The 21114-nt window shown below is 46.0% G+C and overlaps 1 protein-coding gene across 3 annotated transcripts in view; it reads right to left on the bottom strand.

The window, feature by feature from the left end:
- Nucleotides 1-9351: 9351 nt before the first annotated feature.
- Nucleotides 9352-21114, bottom strand: part of ENDOV (endonuclease V) — a 167642-nt gene continuing 155879 nt past the window's right edge. For all 3 annotated transcript variants that reach the window (XM_069199727.1, XM_069199726.1, XM_069199728.1), the window contains 2 exons: nt 15460-15547; nt 9352-14898 (listed from right to left, as the gene is read on the bottom strand). In XM_069199727.1, coding sequence (XP_069055828.1) covers nt 15473-15547 — 75 coding nt within the window. In that variant the 3' untranslated portion in view covers nt 9352-14898; nt 15460-15472. The remainder of the gene's footprint in view (nt 14899-15459; nt 15548-21114) is intronic.

The following is a 21114-nucleotide window of genomic DNA, read 5'->3' as shown; positions in this document are numbered from 1 at the left end:
TTTAAAGCCTTCATGACCAACACTGTTACTTATCTTGAGGACAAGCTTGCCATTTCTGGCGGCTCTCTGCACACCTGAATCCAGGTCACCATCAGACTGGAGACTAAGAAGTGTAAAGAAGAAATAAACGCAGCAGACCTTTTCCATCTATGCACCCAGAATAGATGGGTGATTGGGGAGGTAGACAGAGCGGAGTTGTAGGAAGCTGGCTCTATATATACTATCTCAAAGTGAGAGACAGCGTGCACAGAGTTCAAGGGTTCCCCTTAGAGGTTGATAGTGTCAAAATTAGATAATTCTACTGCTCTATTTTGTGGTAGAGTGGTCGAGCAGTAGGCTTATCAGAGTGTAGTGTTAAGCATTTGTTGTACACACAAAGGCAATAAATGAGGAACACACACTCAAAGATTTAACTCCAGGCCAATAGTTTTTATATAGAAAAATATATTTTGTTAATTTATTTTAGAACCACAGGATTCAAGATTTGAAGTAAATACATAAAATGCAAGGTACTCCACACAGGTAAGTAAGGAACTTTGAATTAGAGCAGTAACATACACAGTATAGGTTAAAATGGCAATAAGCTATTTTAAAAGTGGACACAGTGCAGCACTTACAAGTTCAGTTTCCTGGGCATAGGCTGCCCACCGTTGGAGGTCAAGGCAACTCCAAGGTCAGCGCACCAGCAACACAGGGCCGGTCAGGTGCAGAGATCAAAGGAGGGCCCAAAACACATAGGTGCCTATGGAGAACAGGGGTCCCCCGCAGAACAGTAACAGAACAGTCTGCCAACAGGTAAGTACATGCATCTCCAGAGGGCAGCCCAGGGGGGGTTGTAGAGCACTGGGGAGTACAAAAACAGGCACACAAAACACACCCTCAAGTGGCACAGGGGCGGCTGGGTGCAGTGTGCTTAGCAGGCTTTGGGTTTTCAATGGAAATCAATGGAGGGACCCGGGGGTCACTCTAGCAGTGCAGGCAGGGCACAGGGGGGCTTCTCGGGCCAGCCACCGACTGGGCTAGGCAGCGGGTCGCCTGATGGTCACTCCTGCACTGGAGTTCGGTTCCTTTTGGTCCTGGAGGCTGCGGGTGCAGTGCTTGGTCCAGGCATTGGGTTCTTTGTTCCAGGCAGTCGCGGTCAGGGGGAGCCTCTGGATCCTCTCTGCATGCGTCGCTGTGGAGGTTCAGGGGGGTCGTCTCAGGTTACTCATGAGGTTGCAGTCGCCTGGGAGTCCTCTCTGCAGTGTTGGTTCTCTGGAGCTCGAGCCGGGGGCGTCGGGTGCAGAGCATGATGTCTCTCGCTTCCGGTGGGAAGAGTGAGTTCTTTGGAAGTTGCTAAAAAGTTGCAAAGTTGTTGCTGTTTTTGAATAGTGCCTCTGTTCTCGGCGTTTCTTGGTCCTTCGGGTTCAGGGCAGTTCTCTGAGGCTTCAGAGGTTGATGGTCCCTGTCGGATGTGTCGCTGTGCAGGTTCTTTGAGTCTGGAGACAGGCCGGTAGGGCTGGGGCCGAGTCAGTTGTCGTCTCCGTCGTCTCTGCAGGGCTTTCAGGTCAGCAGTCCTTCTTCTTTGTGAAGGTTGCAGGAATCTGATTTCCCGGGTTCTGGGTCGCCCCTAAATACTGAATTTAGGGGTGTGTTTAGGTCAGGAGGGCAGTAGACAATGGCTACTGTCCTGGAGGGTGGCTACACCCTCTTTGTGCCTCCTCCCTGAGGGGAGGGGGACACATCCCTAATACTATTGGGGGAATCCTCCAATCTCAAGATGGAGGATTTCTAAAGGCAGGGGTCACCTCAGCTCAGGGCACCTTAAGGGCAGTTCTGACTGGTGGGTGACTCCTCCTTGTTTTTCTCATTATCTCCTCCAGCCTTGCCGCCAAAAGTGGGTGCAGTGGCTGGAGGGGCGGGCATCTCCACTAGCTGGGATGCCCTGGGGTGCTGTAACAAAAGGCATGACCCTTTGAGGCTCACCGCCAGGTGTTACAGTTCCTGCAGGGGGAGGTGAGAAGCACCTCCACCCAGTACCGGCTTTGTTCCTGGCCACAGAGTAACAAAGGCACTCTCCCCATGTGGCCAGAAACTCGTGTAGTTGTGGCAGGCTGACAGAAACTGCTTAGCCTAGCACTAGGCGTCGGACTGGTATTCAGGGGGCATCTCTAAGATGCCCTCTGGGTACATTTTACAATACATTCCACACTGGCATCAGTGTGCATTTATTGTGCTGAGAAGTTTGATACCAAGACTTCAGTGTAGCCATTATGGAACTGTGGAGTTTGTGTTTGACAAACTCCCAGACCATATACTCTTTATGGCTACCCTGCCCTTAGAATGTCTAAGGTTTTGCTTAGACACTGTAGGGACATAGTGCTCATGCACATATGCCCTCACCTATGGTATAGTGCACCGTGCCTTAGGGCTGTAAGGCCTGCTAGAGGGGTGACTTACCTATGCCACAGGCAGTGTGAGGTGGGCATGGCACGCTGAGGGGAGTGCCATGTCGACTTAGTCATTTTCTCCCAACCAGCACACACAAGCTGTGAGGCAGTGTGCATGTGCTGAGTGGGGGGTCCCCAGGGTGGCATAAGACATGCTGCAGCCCTTAGAGACCTTCCCTGTCATCTGGGCCCTTGGTACCAGGGGTAACATTTACAAGGGACCTATCTGTGTGTCAGGGCTGTGCCAATTGTGGGAACAAAGGTACAGTTTATGGAAAGAACACTGGTGCTGGGGCCTGGTTAGCAGGATCCCAGCACACTTTCAATCATAACTGGCATCAACAAAAGGCAAAAAGTCAGGGGGTAACCATGCCGAGGAGGCAATTCCTTACATGGGTGAACACAGGCTCACAACTCAATACGTTCAATAGAAGCAAAAAAAAAGATTTTTCACTCAAATACTCAGTGCTATGGAAAAAGGAGTATTTATATACAAACACAAAGTGAAATACAGCATACACAAACAATACAGACAGTTCCCTGAGGTCAGGGCTCCAGTGTTCAACAAGTCAGGTCTCTGAGTCTCACTTTCTTCTCCCCAGTGGTATAGGGTGTTCCTCAGTCATCTAGGGGTGACATTCAAGTTAAGCCCCCCAAAGAGTCAAACCCCCGGAGTCCTACACTAACTCTGATCAACGTCAAACGTGTTCCAGCGCAGACGCGCTATTTGGTAGACATGTCCCTCTCGGCTTTCCAGCCCTTTAATCTGTCTTACCCATAGCAGCAGGGATTGCATGACCGGAGTGTCCCTCTTGAGAGTGTGAAAGGCTGCAGCGGCTGCCTTAGGTGAATATTGCACATACAGCTCTGCAAACACAGTGGCTGGTTGTCCTCGGTGCACCTCCAATGTGATGCTAAGTTTCCTCTGGTCCTTCCCACAGGTGGGAGAATTTCGATACTTCTGGTTCTGATCCTTTGTCCGGGCTCGGGCCCACACAGGGCGTTACAATGGCATCTCTTATTAATACTAATCCTTGTCTTTTTCGGTCAGCCCACCTGGTATATAGGTCACCAACTTTACTATGCACACAGGCTATGGCCTGACTGGCATGTCAAACCTGGCAAACGGGTTGCTTACTTCACTTCGCACATGGGCTGCTTACTTCACTTCGCACATGGGCTATCGCCCGATCAGCACAGAAGCAGTCTTCACAGCAACCTCACCTGACATGGGGTTGCTGACGTCACTCCCCACACAGACTACAGCCTGATCGGAACAGCAGCAATCTTCACTGTAGTCCCACCTGGCATATGGGATCATCAACTTCTCTTTGCACATAGACATCGACCCGATTGGTGCAGCAGATGTTTCCTCACACCTTGCTAAAAAGATTCACTCGCCGGGATCCTTGACAAGACCTAGCTCCCTCCAGCACTCTACTGTCCCTCACAGAACACACTGGTCTTGACCAGAAGGCAGGCACTGGTGGTTCAGGCTACAGGGCCAGGTGGTATTGGATTCATAGGGTGACACCTCCTCACCCAGCTGAGAGACTGGCAGGCCTTAACCTCCAGTCCTGGTCAAAGACACAAGTCTTGCAGAGCTTCTCCTCGCACAGCCCGACTGACTGTTTGACAGCCAACCATTTTGGGTGCCTCGAGCTCTCTCTCTTATATTCCCTTTCCAGACACCAAATGTGATTTTGAGTCACTTTGAACTGTATGTTTGGGTCGATTTCCTTTTGAAGTGCCCACTCCTCTGCCCCATTCTTCCTATTGAAAGCAGTCTGTCACAGAAGCAGGGACTCCAAATTTGAAAGCCCCAAAACACAGGCCATGGGTGTGACTACATGTTCACACCTGGAAGTCAGCCAAAGTGATGTGTTTATAAAAAGGCTACTCAAGGGACCCAGCCCTACTCTTTATCATACCCATCTCCTTCCTGAAATGTGCCCAGGCCCCTTCCCAGTGACCTCTCTCTGAATCAAAGAGCACCCATTGAAGTGTGCTGGAGAGTCTAGCTCTTCTTCCTCCAGTGTATGTCCCACCTCGCTCACAGAAATACAGCAATCCATAAATATGCCTGGGGGGGATTCCTTTACTGCCTCATGCTCATCCAGTCAGCACAGAGCCTCCTAAATTCGAACCTCGAATCTTCCATATATTGTACCATTTACAGGCACACATACACCCTGCACATGCATACATGCACGCACACACACACACACACACACACACACACACACTGCACAGCACTACATACTAACTTGATGTAGGCAGGGGTGTAGCTTTATCAGTAAGATTAGGGAGGGGGTGTGAGCTTCAGATTTCTCAACAATCACGCTGGCACACAATGTTAAAATGCATTATATGAGAAGCAGGACACACAAGAGGGGCCTACGGGGCAGTGGAAAGGAAGAGGAATGCGGATTGGTGGATGTACAAAGTGAGCGAAAGCGTATTATTTTGTGAAATAGCCAACAAGTTTGAAGTCTTTCCAAACAGAGAAAAGGAAACAGTGTGTATGCATTTTTGTCTGTGTGTGTAAAAATTCCTGATGAAATCCAACAGACACTGCACCATTACGACTGAAAGCACCTGTACTTAACTATTTATCACAAAATACATATATCAGGGAGGTGCAGAACCCCAAACACCCCCACCCCAAAGCTACCCGCTGGATTTAGGTAAAGGGTCAGTTAAGCACATAGCAGTAGAACTTAACATGAGTGAGCCGGTAGGCCTCATTCCAGTGACACAGGTAAAAAGGTCTGTCACTTCTACTGATCACACCCCAGTATGCTGCCACTACACACTATGCTACTTACCTTCTGGCAATGGCAGTAGCCTTCACCACTTTGAGAGTTGTGAGTAGTGCTTTGGGCTCCTGTCCCAGTAAAACAAGACCGCAATCCCTGAGCCAGGCCCAGGTTATGGCACACATGCATGATTTGTGTTCACTTATGACAACTAAAATCAGCGTTTACTGAAGCTTCAAGGATAGACCCTCCCCTTTAACCCTCCTTCTCCCCCCTTTGTTTAGCAACTAAAATCAGCAACAGGGATTCCAACATCATTGCCACTGGGGAACTTAGGGGTGGGGTGCACGTCTGTCAGCCTCTGAGGGTCATTTCTTTCCCAATAGCGGATTTAGAGGCTGAGGAATGTGGGACATCTGCCAAAAAATGGCAGATGTTCCACCCATCCTATTTAGTCAGGCATAGTGCAAATACATTCTGTCAAATTACAAGCAGACTTGTGATCTCGTACCTGGTTTTCTTGGGTTTACTCAGCAGCAAAAAATCACTTGCAGTTTTGACTGCAACAGGAGCAAAACCTCTGTCCCCAACCTTGTCCAGTGCTTTGTTTGGCATTAGGGTTAGCTACGTGTTCCTCCCTGATAGGGCACATTTTTCTCCTTCCCGTCTACCCTCTCAACCCTTCACTCCCACCCAGCAGTTGGTCCACCAGCTCACATATACCACCTGCTCAGTCAGAGGGTAAATGTGCGCCTTAAACCACAAGAGATTGGGTATTCCACGCAGTTTTATGCCCTGTGAAACCGAGTCTGCATATTTGTTCCCCATTCTACTGGTGGAGTGCTACTGCACAGTACAGGTGTGGAGTTTGCCCACCTGTACACTGTAACTTGTAATGAAGGCCTTTAAGCGTACTTATGTCTGTGCACTTGTTGGAAATGGCCCTCTCTACAGGGTCACCCCAAAACTTTTTGCCTTCCTCCTCATGTTTTTTGCTGGATTTTTGCTTGTTCGCCTTAGGACTCTGTGCACTTTACCACAGCTAACCAGTGCTAAAGCGTTTGTGCTCACTCCCCTAAAACATGGTTTGATTGGCATATACTTGATTGGCATATTAAATTTACATGTAATTCCTTTGTAGAATGGTATACCATATGTCCAGTAAATTAAATTATATCAGTGGGCCTGCAGCACTTATTGTGCCATCTAATTAAGTAGCACTTTACAGCTTGTCCCAGGCCTGTCATTGCAGCTTGAAGGCAGTGTCTCACTGTCATGTTGACTTGACATTTAAAACACCTTGCCAATCCTTAAACTCCCCTTTTAGTACATATATGTCACAGTGTAATTAAAGGGTAAGACATGTACTTTTTAGTTTTACATGTCATAGTAGTGAAAAACGCCCACATTTGTTTTCTCACTACTATAAGAACTACCCCTCCCATCTGATAGCATTCAGGATTCCTTATTATATTTAAGAAGCTGTAATTCTTGAACCCGAGGTGGTAGATATATCATATTTGGTATGTAGGAACTTGTAATGCAAAATACTTTTAATGGTAAAATCAGATTTATAATTACAAGTTTGAAAATGCCACTTTTAGAAAGTTGGCATTTTCCTGCTCTTAGTGCTCTGTGCCTGCACCCTGCCTTAGGTCGCATGACTGGGTGTAACAGACATTTGAGACGTTGTGAATTCACCCCAGACAGTAACTCAATAGTGGGATTAGCAAAGCCTGAATGGGCCATAAACTGACTTGATGGGGGGTGGAGCCCCAATTACACATGAATAGGCCGGACTCTAGCACCACACAATAGGCTTAACAACCTTGTATGTGCAGCCAGCTAGGATCTAGGGCAGAGGAGGTAGGAAACTCTTGGAACTTCAGAGAACCCTTCTGGAAACTTCTCCCAACTTCTAGGAGCAGGGGACCAGGGTATATAAATATAGCGTTCAGACCCACTCCAGTTCAATACTGGACCTGTTAAGGTCTCTCAGAGGTCTACCTGCTACTGTGACTGCTGAGCATTCTATCAGACTTCTGCTATACCTGGGAGGACTGCTTTGCTGCCTGGGGTCTACCTTGAACTTTCAGAGGCAAGCCCTACTGTGAAGCACTGCATCTTCACCTACACCAAGGACTTCAGAAGTGACTCCAAGGGCTAGTTTAGCTGTTCAGAGCAACAGGGACATAACAGGCTCCCACCATCTTGGCCCTGCACCTGGACCCAGCCTGAGTGAGTCTTTAACTCCCAAGAGGTCTCCATCCACTCCTGGACCCTTGGTTGTGGAGCTAAAGGTGCCCAGGTGGCCATAGTCCAAAACTGAGGACTTGCTATTTTGAACCTTAAACTTCAAAAGTATTATAACTCAAGTTCTGCTAATTGGATTTTGATGGTTTGGGTGTCCAATAACTTATTACAATTTTCTCTATTTTTCTAAATTGGCTTGAGATTTTTATTGTGTTGTGTTTTCACTTTATAGTTGTTTCTGTGCTGTGTAAATACTTAACACATTGCCTTTAAATGAATCCTGAATTCTCTTTGTGCCAAGCTACCCAGGGTTTTTAGTGTCTTTTTGTGGTTCAACCTTCAAGGGAGTTTGACTGTTGCTTGACCAGGGCTCACACCCCATTCAACCAACAACCTAATTTCTCACAGCACTCTAAATGGGGTGAATGGAACAGCTGCCCTTTTTGTGGCAGATGTACTATATCCACGAAAGTGTGACTCAGGCCCAAAGCGTTCTATAAACTTTGCCAGTTTTGAGAGGCAGGAGATCAATTGATATTTTTTAGGACCTCTGTGCGCATTAGGTTCTTCTAGCAGCAGACTAATAATGGCATATCATTATGCTGAAGCTTTTGTATTATTAGCAGCAGCAACACCAATTTAGAAAGGCTCCTGTGGCTGTTTTGAAACTTAAATAGATGTTTCACCGGTTTCAGTGACTTGGAGTGCGACTAGAAATGGGATGTGAATGAGTACGGTCATAAATGAATGAGAAAGGAAGATAGTGTTTTATTTGAAAGGTCGAGAGAGGTTAGGTGCCAGGCCTGGTTCTAGCGGGTGGGCCAGGTCCACCCAAACATGACCTTTGGTCCTCCCAGTAACAGCAAAAGTGGCCACAGGGAAAGGAACTGTTAAGTACTCCCTCCATGTCTGCAAATGTGATTTTGTTTTTCACTTTTGTTTAATTATCAGTCAGGGGTCAACGAGAAATCTCTAGAATACATTTGATAGTGCATTGTTTTAATAATAGCTGTTTTACTTGTGTACTGATAGGGAGAAAGCCTTTAGATGATCTTCCCTATTTGTCTACGGTCTTAGACAAAATTCAGTGTATTCCCCTGAAAAGAAAACAGCCCGGTGGCGACCTTAGCTCATGTCTAAGGCAAGCTGCAGTGGGGAGGTGTGTGTTGGGGAAGAGGAGACAGGGGTTTACCTTCCAATGATGAAGCAGGTGCAGTGGCACCAGAGCCCAGGTTGTAGGCTACCTCCAGAATTGTCGAAAATTTAGCACACACTAGCCCACCCAAACGCACCTTTGGCCGATGCAGATATAAACTCCTGGAACCGGGCCTGTTAGGTGCGCTTCTTGACGATAAGATTGTCTGTGGAGGGGCTGGCGTACATACTACAGTTTTACTGGTCTGTTTTAGTGTTGACGCCCATGGTCCGTGTACATTCCAACAGCAGATGAAACATATTATTTTACCACTTAATTTATGGTCGAGAACCTGGACATTAAGTACTGCTGGTGTGTTTTTTTAAACAAAAGTGGTGACCCTGGCTGGGGGCAATGAGACCAGGAAGGAACGGGTTAATGCAATGTGCCTTGCACATGTCCGCAGGGGCTGGCCCTATTTTAGCAGACTGATGGAGTCGTCCCACACAATCATCAATTCTGAAGTGGGCCAATGCATGTCATCTGGGTGAGAGCTGCTGTAGGGGCCAAGCTCTACATCACTGATACTCAAAGTGCAGCCCTCCTGACCTTTACATGCGGCCCTAAAGTCAAAAGCAGCAGTGGGCTGTATCAGTGCTAACAATGAGCAAGAAATTAAATAAACAAGCAAGCATTTATGTAAAGGTTAACTGAAATTAAAGAAAGGAAGTAACTAGGTTTATCCTGCACTGTTTATCTTTAGAAACACCTTTATTTTTAAAGCAATATTGTACAAATATGATTAAATCCACTCAAAATTCAGAAAACGTATTTCATTAACATATAAAACCGTTCCACCTTCGTACATCACATTTTATCAGTGCATTGAGAACTATTTTTTTTTTTTAAGTAATAGTTTTTAAACATGAATTTACGTTCGTTTTTCCCCCACCCTGACAACAGTGTCAATAGTGAGCTAAAATGCATGTCAGCTGTTAAGTGCACCCTGTGGGTTGGGTTCCTGTTATACACAAACATTATAGTTTATTAAATCAAACACAGGGGAAGGTTTTGCACATTCCACATCTTGAAGTCATGTATTTCGACGTGCTTTTTTATGTGATATTGAAGAAAAAAGGAAAAGTGGAACAAAACAATTGCCTAGGATCACACAATTTGATAAAGTGAGGAAGCTGGGATTAATTCTAGGGTGCGGCTGTTAAGTATTTCGCTTCTAGTACACCCACTTTACTGGCACCACTCCCTGGAACTTTCTCCTTCTGAGTGCCACATTGCTGGCATCAATGCGGCCCTCCTCACATCATAGACCAAAAATGTTGGCCCCCGGTAAACTGTTTGTGAGTACCCATGCTCTAGATCATCGCAGAGCGGAAGGAAGAGGTGTAGGGGATGAAGCAAAACATGACGCTCCAGTCCTGAAAAATTCACGGTTCGGCTCGAAATGAAAATAGTTTTTATTTTATTTTTTAGCTAGATAGGTAGTCGCTTGTTTGTATCCATGGCGACGGAAAGGAAACGCTTGCCCATCTTCAGAAAGGGTCTTCATCGAGGCCCCACAGCCTCCTTGTATTGCACCAAAGTCCTCAGAAACCCCCACATTAAGCGTTGTAGAAGCCGGTTTAACTTCCCTAGGGGCAGTGGTTCACCGGAGGATGAATGAACATGTAGGTCCGGAAATATAGAATCGCGTCCGTTTTTCAAAGGCTCTCTTTTGGTTTCACTCCCCAGAGATTTCTCTTTTCCTCTTATTTCGGAGCCAGTTAGCACGGCTCGCTCCTTCCCCCCACTTTCCAGCCTTGGTGCAGTATAATTTCCTGGAACGGTGGTGACCTCCCTGATCCCCGTATTAATAATGCAGGCCACCTTCCCCCAACGGAGCCAAATGTCCTTCTGATGATTTTATACAAGTCTGAGGTTTGCCTGTCTAAGGAAGTGGGAGCAGAGCATGTGTGGGTAAATGATGCACGTGTTTATTTATTTATGTACTTACAGAACTGCGAGCACAGTCCGTGCGGGAATGAGAAAATCCCCAAATCAATGCAAAAAATGCCAAAGCCAATAGGTCTGGCTTTAGATTAATATGTCAAAGATTTTTGCATCTTGAGCATGAAGGTGGTGTTGCGTTGTATTTGTCCAAGACGAGTACTGTCTGAAGTACTTATCTGCAAAAAAAAAAAAATATATATATATATATATGATTAATTAAGTCGTGCGTGTGTATTTAGTGCCAAACAGTACCCGTGAACAGTTCATAGTTGTCCTAGGCCCAGCGCCTTTTTATAATGCCAATGTTGAAGCTAATGTATTTATAGCACTTCATACCACATAAGCACTAAGCGTAACAGGGGTTCCTATTACCCAATTGAGTGGTACTAAATTTATCAACCTCGACGGGATGGAAGGATCAGTCGACCTTGCCAGGATTCAAACTTGTGACCAACAAATGAGAACATGTTTCAGCATTGAGTGTTCAATGTAGTGGAATACCCAGCCGGCCAACAGAGCAAAGACAGAGCTGGAGACTCCCATGCCACTTGAGTTTATGGAATGTTCTTTAAGGAAATTAAGCGAAAAGGTGAAACAAGTCTTGAGATCGTTATGTACAAACCTTGTCCATTTAGCTATGTATCACTATTTACAGCATATGCTTCCCGCTTGCACCATTCACATTAGAATATGCCTCGTAACCATGTCACTAGCTAACAAGCAGTGACAATCCCAATAGGTCTGGCTTATGAATTAAAGAGCCTTTTGTGCTACTGACGGGGTTAGGCACTCAGTAAGTCACCATACATGTGATCTGTCACTCATCTATGCAGTCATACATCCAATCATCCATCTACTGACTAATTCTTGCATTCACCCCCTGACCCAATCACAATAAAACATACATAACTATAAGTACATACGGAATGGTATATGCTCCTGGTGGCTGCTCTGCCCCATCTCTGGTGCTGCCAGAGAACCACATACACCATAAATTATCTTGCAGTGTCATGTGTCTGCTCCTGAAAGTTCAAGCTTGGGCAGGTGGATAAATAAACAAAATTATCACAGTGAAGAGCAAGCAATTTCTTGTGGAAGCACGAAATGTTTGCCCAATCAAAACACTTGCTCCTTGCTCCCAACATGTGGGCAGAGTCAAAGTCCCTCTCTAGTGATGCTCACATAATTGTCTGGCAACAGCTGTGCTTTCAAGCCAGACCATAAAAAGGACAAATACATCCGAGTCAAAGGCTGCTGTCAACACTGTTTTAGTTCATACTTCTGCTTTTAAGCCCACTGCAGTCTGCACTTCCAAGTTCATTTCAAGTAGACCACATACTAAAGCAAGGCACAGATGATGGTCACAACAATTCAACTGAACTTCTGCTTGTTCATCAAGAGTTTCCTTTTTCTACTGTTGTATAAAAAAATGCTTTTGAAATCTAAACCAGCTAAAATACTTTTAGAGAGACTTATAAAGAGAACCTCCTCCATGACCAACAGGGCAGAAGAATAGCCACAGCCCTAGCTCACGCAAGTTTATTAACTCTGATAAAAAGTATGCAGCATTAATAGGGCATCATCCTGCCAGAGACCCTCGGGCCCCTCTACTTCTGAAGCAAGAGAGTTTCAGCACCAAAGAAGAAAGCACTAGAGTAAACTAAAACAATGAAATAAACAGATTTAAAGTAAGTGAGCATTAATATTATGAAAGTACATGTTTATTACAGATGATAATATAACAATATAAAACTACATATGTATAGACAAACTACAGACGGAAGAGTCCATGAAGACTGACAGTAATCCAACCTCTGTTACAATTTGGAGAAAGACTCAATTTACGTTTAGAGGTCAGTGTTTGTCTCAACCTGCTTTAATGAATTGAAGTATGTTTAAATATGTTTGACAATCTGAAGTATGTCTGAATTTATGCCAAAGTATTACCCTTCCCCCAATATCCAGAATATGTCTATCTTTTCCCTGAAACCTGAATAATGTTTTAACCCACCTTAATAATCCAGAGTATGTCTGAGCCAGCCCTATAACCCGGAGAATGACTTACTCGACCCTTCTGATGCAAAGTATGTGCTAATTCACTCAACAACGTAGGGAATGACTTTATCAACACTTTCCATATGAAGTATGTCTTCCCATATGAAGTATGAAAGTGTCCACCCCAGAAATGCCCACAATTTTCAGTCTGTCCCTAAAATCGAGCATACGTGTCATGTACCCCTTTAAACTGTAGTGTGTTTTGATGCTCCCTAATAAACCAGAGTTTTACCAAGCACTTCAACCAAACCCTAATACGTAGAATATGTCTCATTTCATCTTTGGAAACTACAGTAAATCTCAATCCTTTCTGTAACATGAAGTATGCCTCAACCTGCCTCTAAAACACATTGTGTGCCTCAATGTATCTCTAAAATCTAGGATAATTCTCAATTAAAACCATCAAGTGGAAGATGCATCAACATGCCCCTAACATTCCCTTCATGTCTCATTTCATCTCTATAAAACAAGATAATCGTAATCCACTTGATGAAATGTAGTATTCCTCAATCTGACTCCATGTTCCACACTTCGTCTCAATCAGCAATTTAAATCAGAGAATGACTCAAGTCACCCCTATACTCTGAAACTATGTCTCAAATCACTCAACAATTCAGAGTACGGCTCAATCCACCCCTACAATGCACACTATGTTGAATCCAACATGAAATCTGAAACATGACCAGGTCTACCCTAATGGTGTAAAATGTCCACCCTATTATAAAAAAAAACGGTCCTAGTCTTTCCCTATAACCCGCCCGTCTCTCCCACATAATAACTTATCAGTGTTTTGCAGCAACAGTCCGGATATTCCTGTACTGGCACTCACATGTGGTTTCGTCAATTAACCTCAAAGGCTGTTGAACACAGACACCTTAACCACGACGTTTACCATGCCATGTTTCTTCAGTAGTGTGGTACTCCAGTACTGGACCCTACAGATATGCCATGCTCCTCCTGCATAAGGATTCACAGAAATCATGCTATGCTGCTCCAGTACAAGTTCTCACAAACCGTGCTATTCCGGTACCAGGGTCCAAAGACATCATCTCATGCTGCTCCAGTACTAGGGCCCACAGATATGATGCTGTACTGCACCAGTACTAGGGCCCAGAGATATGATGCTGTACTGCACCAGTACTAGGGCCCAGAGATATGATGCTATACTGCACCAGTACTAGGGCCCAGAGATATGATGCTGTACTGCACCAGTACTAGGGCCCAGAGATATGATGCTATACTGCACCAGTACTAGGGCCCAGAGATATGATGCTATACTGCACCAGTACTAGGGCCCAGAGATATGATGCTATACTGCACCAGTACTAGGGCCCAGAGATATGATGCATGATGCTATACTGCACCAGTACTAGGGCCCAGAGATATGATGCTGTACTGCACCAGTACTAGGGCCCAGAGATATGATGCGGTACTGCACCAGTACTAGGGCCCACAGATATGATGCTATGCTGCTCCAGTACTAGGACCCAGAGATATGATGCTGTACTGCACCAGTACTAGGGCCCAGAGATATGATGCTATACTGCACCAGTACTAGGGCTTACAGACATCACTCAAAGCTGCTCCCATGCTAGCACCCGCACACCTCATGTCATGCTGGCACAGAACCACGGCCCTGAGACATTTGTAACCGCACCTCAGTCCTGTCCCTTATCCTCCTGTACAATTGTTGTGTGGGGACCCACACAGCTATGCAGTCTACACCATCTGATTACACTACATGGCACACTTCACCTATGCCAACATGTTTGGACAAGTCCTTTCAGCTGCCTGCTGTGCCCGCGCCGAGGCCCTGCAGCTCAAAGCACCTTCATCCTGTCCTGCAGCACTCTCTGGTCTTCAAAACCCTCTGATGACGCCAACGCTCCCAATGGGTAGCAATCCTGACCTACAGAGCCCCACTTCTAACCCAGCGCTGCCTCCCTGCACGCAGCTCTGCCGGGGCCCCTGCAGTCTCACACTCACCACCAGGAGGTCAGCTGTGCACGGGGAAGTGTTAGGGCCATGACAGGCCTTTTCAGAGGCACATGCCTCTTTAACCGTACGTCAGCCCCTTCATCCAAAAACAAATACAGAATGCTGGTAGTCTTATCCCGTCAGAAAGATTCGAGAAAGTTCTATCATGACAGCCGGAGGTTGGGGCGGTTGTCACTGAAAATCAGATGTCTAGGGCCTTGAATCATGGAGCTTTGTTTCATATTTCCTCTCCGGGAGGCACAGCAGAAGGAGCGTCCGGTGTCTAAAAAGAAAATAAAAACAAGGAAATGCATTGAAGATTTTTCTATTTCCATCCGTTGATGTAGTCGACGTATCCCTGTAAACTGCAGAGATACTATTAGTGATTTAAGGAATCTTCAAATGCGAATTCGCCCATTCAATGCTTGGCCTCTCTAATGAGGTCACTGCGGAGCAAATAGGGTACCACGTCCTCCACTTCTCTAAAGGGAGTCACGGTGTGATAAAGGTGAGAAGAACAGACTCCTTTCCCATGAAATCTGTGGACATTGCAGGAGTCACGAGTCGTATGCACCCCCTCCCCCAGTCTATTATTACCCCTTCCTAAACACCGTTCACCACATCAGTAGTGTCAATCGCTTGTTGCCTGTAACTGCCACCGCCTGCGGGGGAGGTGTTCTGTGCTGTGGATACACTCTTTGGGGCATCAAACGTAAGACTGACCGGCATACAAAGACTGTCAAGATATCCCGACAGGTGAGTGCCTCGGAGAAGCACCATAGATCAATCTTTCCTGAAGGCAAGAGGAGATGAAAAAGGCAGTGTCCCAAACAACCTCACGTACTTCTCTGTCTCCTTCAGGCAGGCTGGCCTTCAGTCTTCACGTGCTCTGGAAAATTCTTCCGGATGTACTCTCTAGAGCGAATGTCGGCCTAAAAGCAAAGGAAAGAACAAGTGCACATGTTACTTATCTCTGATAACGATCTTTCTGCTCGATACTCTATCTACCTTCAGTTTCCACACCTCCTGAATTCCCTCCAGGTGCCACACTGGCTTGCAAAAGCTTTCTTGCAAGTGGTTCCCGACTCTGTGTCTGCTCCAAAACACACTCCAGACAGCACATCACACAGCCCAATAAGGAGCCACCCTAAAGCACTGACGCCAGTTCCTGGTCTCTTTTTCCACACCCTCTGAGGGAGAGATGAGGCCACCAGGATTGACAGCTGTTAAAGTGTATTACAGCTAAGGGGACTTATTAAAATTGCATGACCACAGGTAGGATCAGACACTTCTACCTGCAGGTTTGTCATCTCTTGAATCAAAATCCACGCAGTAACTCCAAGGTGTGGGTCTGAGGAGGTGGTCAAACCAGTAAGTCATGCAACACAGATCTAGCGAAATGTGAATCACTACAAACTTCAGAGTCAAGGCAACAATAGCTCTTAAAGACATGTACAGAAACCAAGTTGTATTCTGGCAAAACTAGGACAGAGACATCTCCAGCCAATGGGAAAGAAGCAGCCTTCGCTCTAGGTGAATGACCACTGTTGCCCTCAGGAGGCTCCTCCTTTCCAAGAGTGTAGCAGATCTTAATATGATCCAGTAGGAAATTGTCGGGTTCTGAATTGCTTTACCTTTCTGGGAACCAACTTCAGTGTTGGTCCAGTGATGTACCAACCCACATGAATTGGGAGGAAATCCTTTGGCAAGAAAGAAGCCTGTCTTATGAATCAGTTTGTAAAAAAAATATGTGGTCAAACAAGGATAGCAAAGGCTGCAGCTTGCTTATGCGCTGAGCAGAGATAACGGAGATCAAGAACAGTTTTAAATGTAAGCAGCCACAAATGGCAACTGTGCAAAGGCTCACAGGGCAAACCCCTCATGAACGTGAGCACCAAGTTAAATCCTACCAAGGCATAGCGAAGTGAGAAAGGAGAAAAAATGCATCAACCCCTTAAAAAATGCATAACTACAGGAGACAAACCACAATGGCTTATCTGGTAAACAAAGAAAACAAAAGAGCCAGTGAATGGCCTTTAACAATGTCGATAGCAAAGCCTTCCCATGCCAAGCAAAACAGTATACATCAGATAAGCGTGCCCTGATGGGGTCAACTTCCACCTTGGTGCACCAATAGATAAAATGGGACCAAAGTCCTGAGTAAACTCATTAGGTGGAGGGATGACAATCTGAAACAATCAAGTCCTCCATCTCAGCAGGGAGATCAAATGAACTCAGACTGCCCCACTTAATTTCCAGGCATGTTGGTGGAGACTCTGAATGTTCCGAAGCAGGACCTGCCACTCCCATTGCTAAAGGAAGTCAATCCTTAGTAGAAGAGGAGGGCACAGGGACAGGTAGGGGAGATAAGCGCATCTCACCTGCTGCAGGCCAGTGTGGCACCTTTAAGATAATCTGTGTATAGGTCTGGCACAGCTTACTAAGAACCCACATATTTAGAGGGATGTAGACAGTGCTTCTCATTAATGCAAACAATTTCCCCTGGATGAACGTCCTAGAGATTGAATGTTGGACTAGCTTCAGTTAAAGCTGCTGCTCATAGTGGGCAATTTGACATTAGTAGGGGTTGTCCAGCCACATCTTCGGGGAGTCTGTCAGATTGTTAGTCACCTGCCAGATATCGTGAGTCTTGCCAAAGATCATGTTTGCAGTGCCTCCAGGGTTAGAGCCCACATCACCCTCCGCTTTTGGCATACCACACTGTGGTAGTGTCCATCATGACCTAATAGACCAATAACAGATGGAGGGCAGGAATGCCTTGAGGGCCAGGTGGATCACTCAGTTTGAGCAGAATCATATGAGACTTCTACTCTGAAGGAGACCAAAGGCCTCTAATATCATGAACACATTAAGATGACCGCCTCAACCAATGTATTAGTTATCAGTCACCATCATGGCCACTGCTGGTGGTTGGCAGAAGGAGTTCCAGCATGACAAGTGATCTGACATCAGCCACCACCAAAGATATAGAGCTGTTTCTGGGGAAATATGGATGTTGTCCATGGGGACTCCCCAGTGTTGAGGTACCACTGTAGTGCATGTATGCGCTACTGTGATTTGGCTGCCCAAGTCAGGCCGGAGTAGTCAAGTAACTGTTCAAACTTTTCAGAAGTTTGCAAACTTTTTATTAACCAATGCTTGTTTGCAGTTGCATTTAAAAGTGATAACTTCTAAAATCTGTATCTGCGGAACCTGCTAGTGGATATTGCTCATCAAGGTCAATACAAATTCATAAAATATACCCTTTTTTATAAATTGGTGTTCTGGTTCTTTGTGTTGTTTGACTTTCTTATTTGGTTGTTTGGTATTGTTAGATATTTTAGACTATGTTTCTTTGTTAAGCCTTGGTGTTCGAAGCCTCAGCTACCCATGGTTGACCTAAAGGTGATAAAACTGAGCCTGACTGGACCGAAGACAGTTTTTGCAAGTGTATTCCACAATAAGGCCCCACAGCCATATCGTATAATACACTCATATCCTCACAATAGTGTTCTGCATCTGAATAGGGTCTGAATACAGAGCCTACCAAAATACATGCTGCCAGGCATATGACTGTAAAGAGCTGCTTCCAACTGCTACTGCTCCCTGCTTCTGGACCTGACCGGGATGGCATTCATCTTTGGAAAGTTGATCAAACTGTGCAACTAATCTGAAAATGTCACTGACAGCATCAGTGATGGCACTGGTGCCATCCACAGCGCTATAGTGGGAGAACCACAAGGCTCGCAGTGGAAGGATTGAATTTGCTTCTGGTGGAACAGCATCATGTGGAGTCCCAGCAGAGTCAATCTGTGCCAGAGTTGGAGTTTCTGGCTGGAGCCTGGTTGAGGGTCCTGAAGGCTACTTGATGAGAGAGCCAGAACAGAGCTTTCCAGAGAAAGCCAGCATTGCCTGGGAGAAGGGTGTGATGTGCTAGGGATCAGCAACAGGGGCTGGAAAACCCAGAGGTGGATCATAATTATCTGAGTCTGGAGCCAGTGCCAGTAGCTCCATTATGTCTGGCTCCGAAATCAACATCAAAGCCGAAGTCAGGGAATGAATTTGCCAACTTTGAGATCTACCCCAGAGCATGAAGCTAAGCCAGAGTGACTCTTCATGCGAATGTTTGAACCAGGCCAGCAATATGAAAGGTTTAGCCTTCTGCTTCTTGATGGGCTTGGTGTGCATTTGCTAGACTTCTCACATGACTTAGAGTCATGCTTCGGTTACAGGCATCAAACACAGGCTCGCTGCTGGCCCTACTGCAACACATGACTACCACAAGGGTGACATTACATAAAAGCCTGATAACATTGGTTGAGACGTTTTTGCTATTACCTTGCAAAACTCAATTTGTTGGAAAACGGTCCAAGGACAGTAACTCCAGATCAGAGCTGAAGGGCACATAGAACTAGTTACTTACCTTTAGTACCTATCTTTTAGATGGATACTCTATCAAACTTCAGATTCCTAATCTTGTGAAAATTCCCTGGTTGTCAGGCTGGATTCAGAAGCTTTAAAGTAGTATTTCTACATGATGGATGGTGGCATCATGGGGCTCCGTGCAGATGTTGTTGCACTTCAGAAGTGGTGAGTGGAGTCACATATAAGTGCCACCCATGTGGGCTGACTCTAGTTGCTATCTTAGGCTATTCGCACCCTAAGACTCAGAGCCCATCGGCGGACTAGCATGAGCAGTATACAGGTCTCTAAACTGGGTCCTCTTTAGATAGAGAAAGAGCCCAGAATGGAACACCAGGAGGGTCAGTGAGGAAACTGCAGTTAGATAAAATATCTACAAGACAAATTGTTACTGAAAGTAAGTAACATGTTCTTCTGATGGATAATCCTAACCACAGATTCCTCCCCTTGTGAATAGTTCCCATAGCAGAACCTCCTCAGGTGGTGAGTCTTGCAGGACAGAGCAGGAAAAATGTCTGGACCTGACTGATGAGGCAGTAGTACTTCATTAGCATGTGTGCAGACACACATATAGCCACATGACAAATGTCCAGGACAGGAACTCCGTGTAGGTCTGCAGTGGTAGCAGTTTTGGCCCTGCTAGAATGAGTCTGTTAAGTCTTCTGAGGACTGCTTCATGGCCAGTGTAAGAAATGGGGTCTTTGGTTGTCAGTCAGGTTACCCCGAGTCCAAGCAAGGACCTTCTCTCTAGTCAGAGTAAAAGAGAATCACCCTCAGTTAACCACTGTTTACCCCCTTGGTAGCTTGGCACGAGCAGTAGGCTTAACTTCAGAGTGCTAGGTGTAAAGTATTTGTATCAACACACACAGTAACTTAATGAAAACACTACAAAATGACACAACACAGGTTTAGAAAAATAGAAAATATTTATCTAAACAAAACAAGACCAAAACGACAAAAATCCACAATAAACAAGTCAAGTTATCACTGAAAATGCTAAAAGAGTCTTCATGTAATTTTAAACACACACTAACACTGTTAGCGTGAAAATGTACCATGGGTGAGTCAAAAATAACCCGCACGGCCGAGTGTGCGTCAAAAAGGGTTTGCCATGCGTCGATTTCACTCACGATCGAGACCTTGCGTCATTTCTCCTTTTGTCGGGTGTGTCGTTTCTTCTCTCTGCAGCTGCAGGAGAGTGATGCGTCGATCCGGTCAGCACTCTCGGGTCCGGGCAGGCCTTTGCGTCGTTTTTACACGCCCAGCAGTGTTTGCATCAGAAATTCAGCCTCATGATGATCCCAAAACCACGCAGCACGGGTTGCGATCTCACCAGCCTCCGTCAGCGATGCTGCGTACAGATTCTTCAGCTCTGTGCGTCGATTCTTTGGTCGCGTTTGCAGGAGAGCGTCGATTTTCAGCCATAAAGCCAGCGGCGCGTCCATTTTTCAGCCGCAGATCGGAGTTGCGTCGATCTTTTCCCCACACAGTGTTCTGTGCGTGGATTTCTTCCTCTTAGGCTGCCAGCTTCTCCTTTCAAAGTCCCAGCAACTGGATGGGCACCACTTGGCAGAGTAGGAGTCTCTCCAGAGACTCCAGGTGCTGGCAGAGAGAAGTCTTTGCTGTCCTTGAGACTTCAAACAACAGGAGGCAAGCTCTAAATCAAGCCCTTGGAGACCTTCACAAGATGGAAGGCACACAAAGTCCAGTCTTTGCCTTCTTACTCTGGCAGAAGCAGCAACTGCAGGATAGCTCCATAGAGCACAGTCACATGCAGGGCAGCTCTTATTCCTCAGCTCTTCAGCTCTTCACCAGGCTTCCTTCTCTTGGTTTCCAGAAGGGTTCTAAACTCTGTGGTTTTGGGTGCCCTTCTTATAACCAATTTCTCATTTGAAGTAGGCCTACTTCAAAGCAAAGTCTCTCTTGAATGTGAAATCCTGCCTTGCCCAGGCCAGGCCCCAGACACTCACCAGGGGGTTGGAGGCTGCATTGTGTGAGGGCAGGCACAGCCCTTTCAGGTGTGAGTGACCACTCCTCCCCTCCCTACTAGCACAGATGCGTCATCAGGAAATGCAGA

This window comes from Pleurodeles waltl, chromosome 7 (genome assembly GCF_031143425.1).
Source record: "Pleurodeles waltl isolate 20211129_DDA chromosome 7, aPleWal1.hap1.20221129, whole genome shotgun sequence".
In the NCBI taxonomy this organism is placed as follows: domain Eukaryota; kingdom Metazoa; phylum Chordata; class Amphibia; order Caudata; family Salamandridae; genus Pleurodeles; species Pleurodeles waltl.
This window is presented reverse-complemented; position numbering and strand designations above follow the sequence as displayed.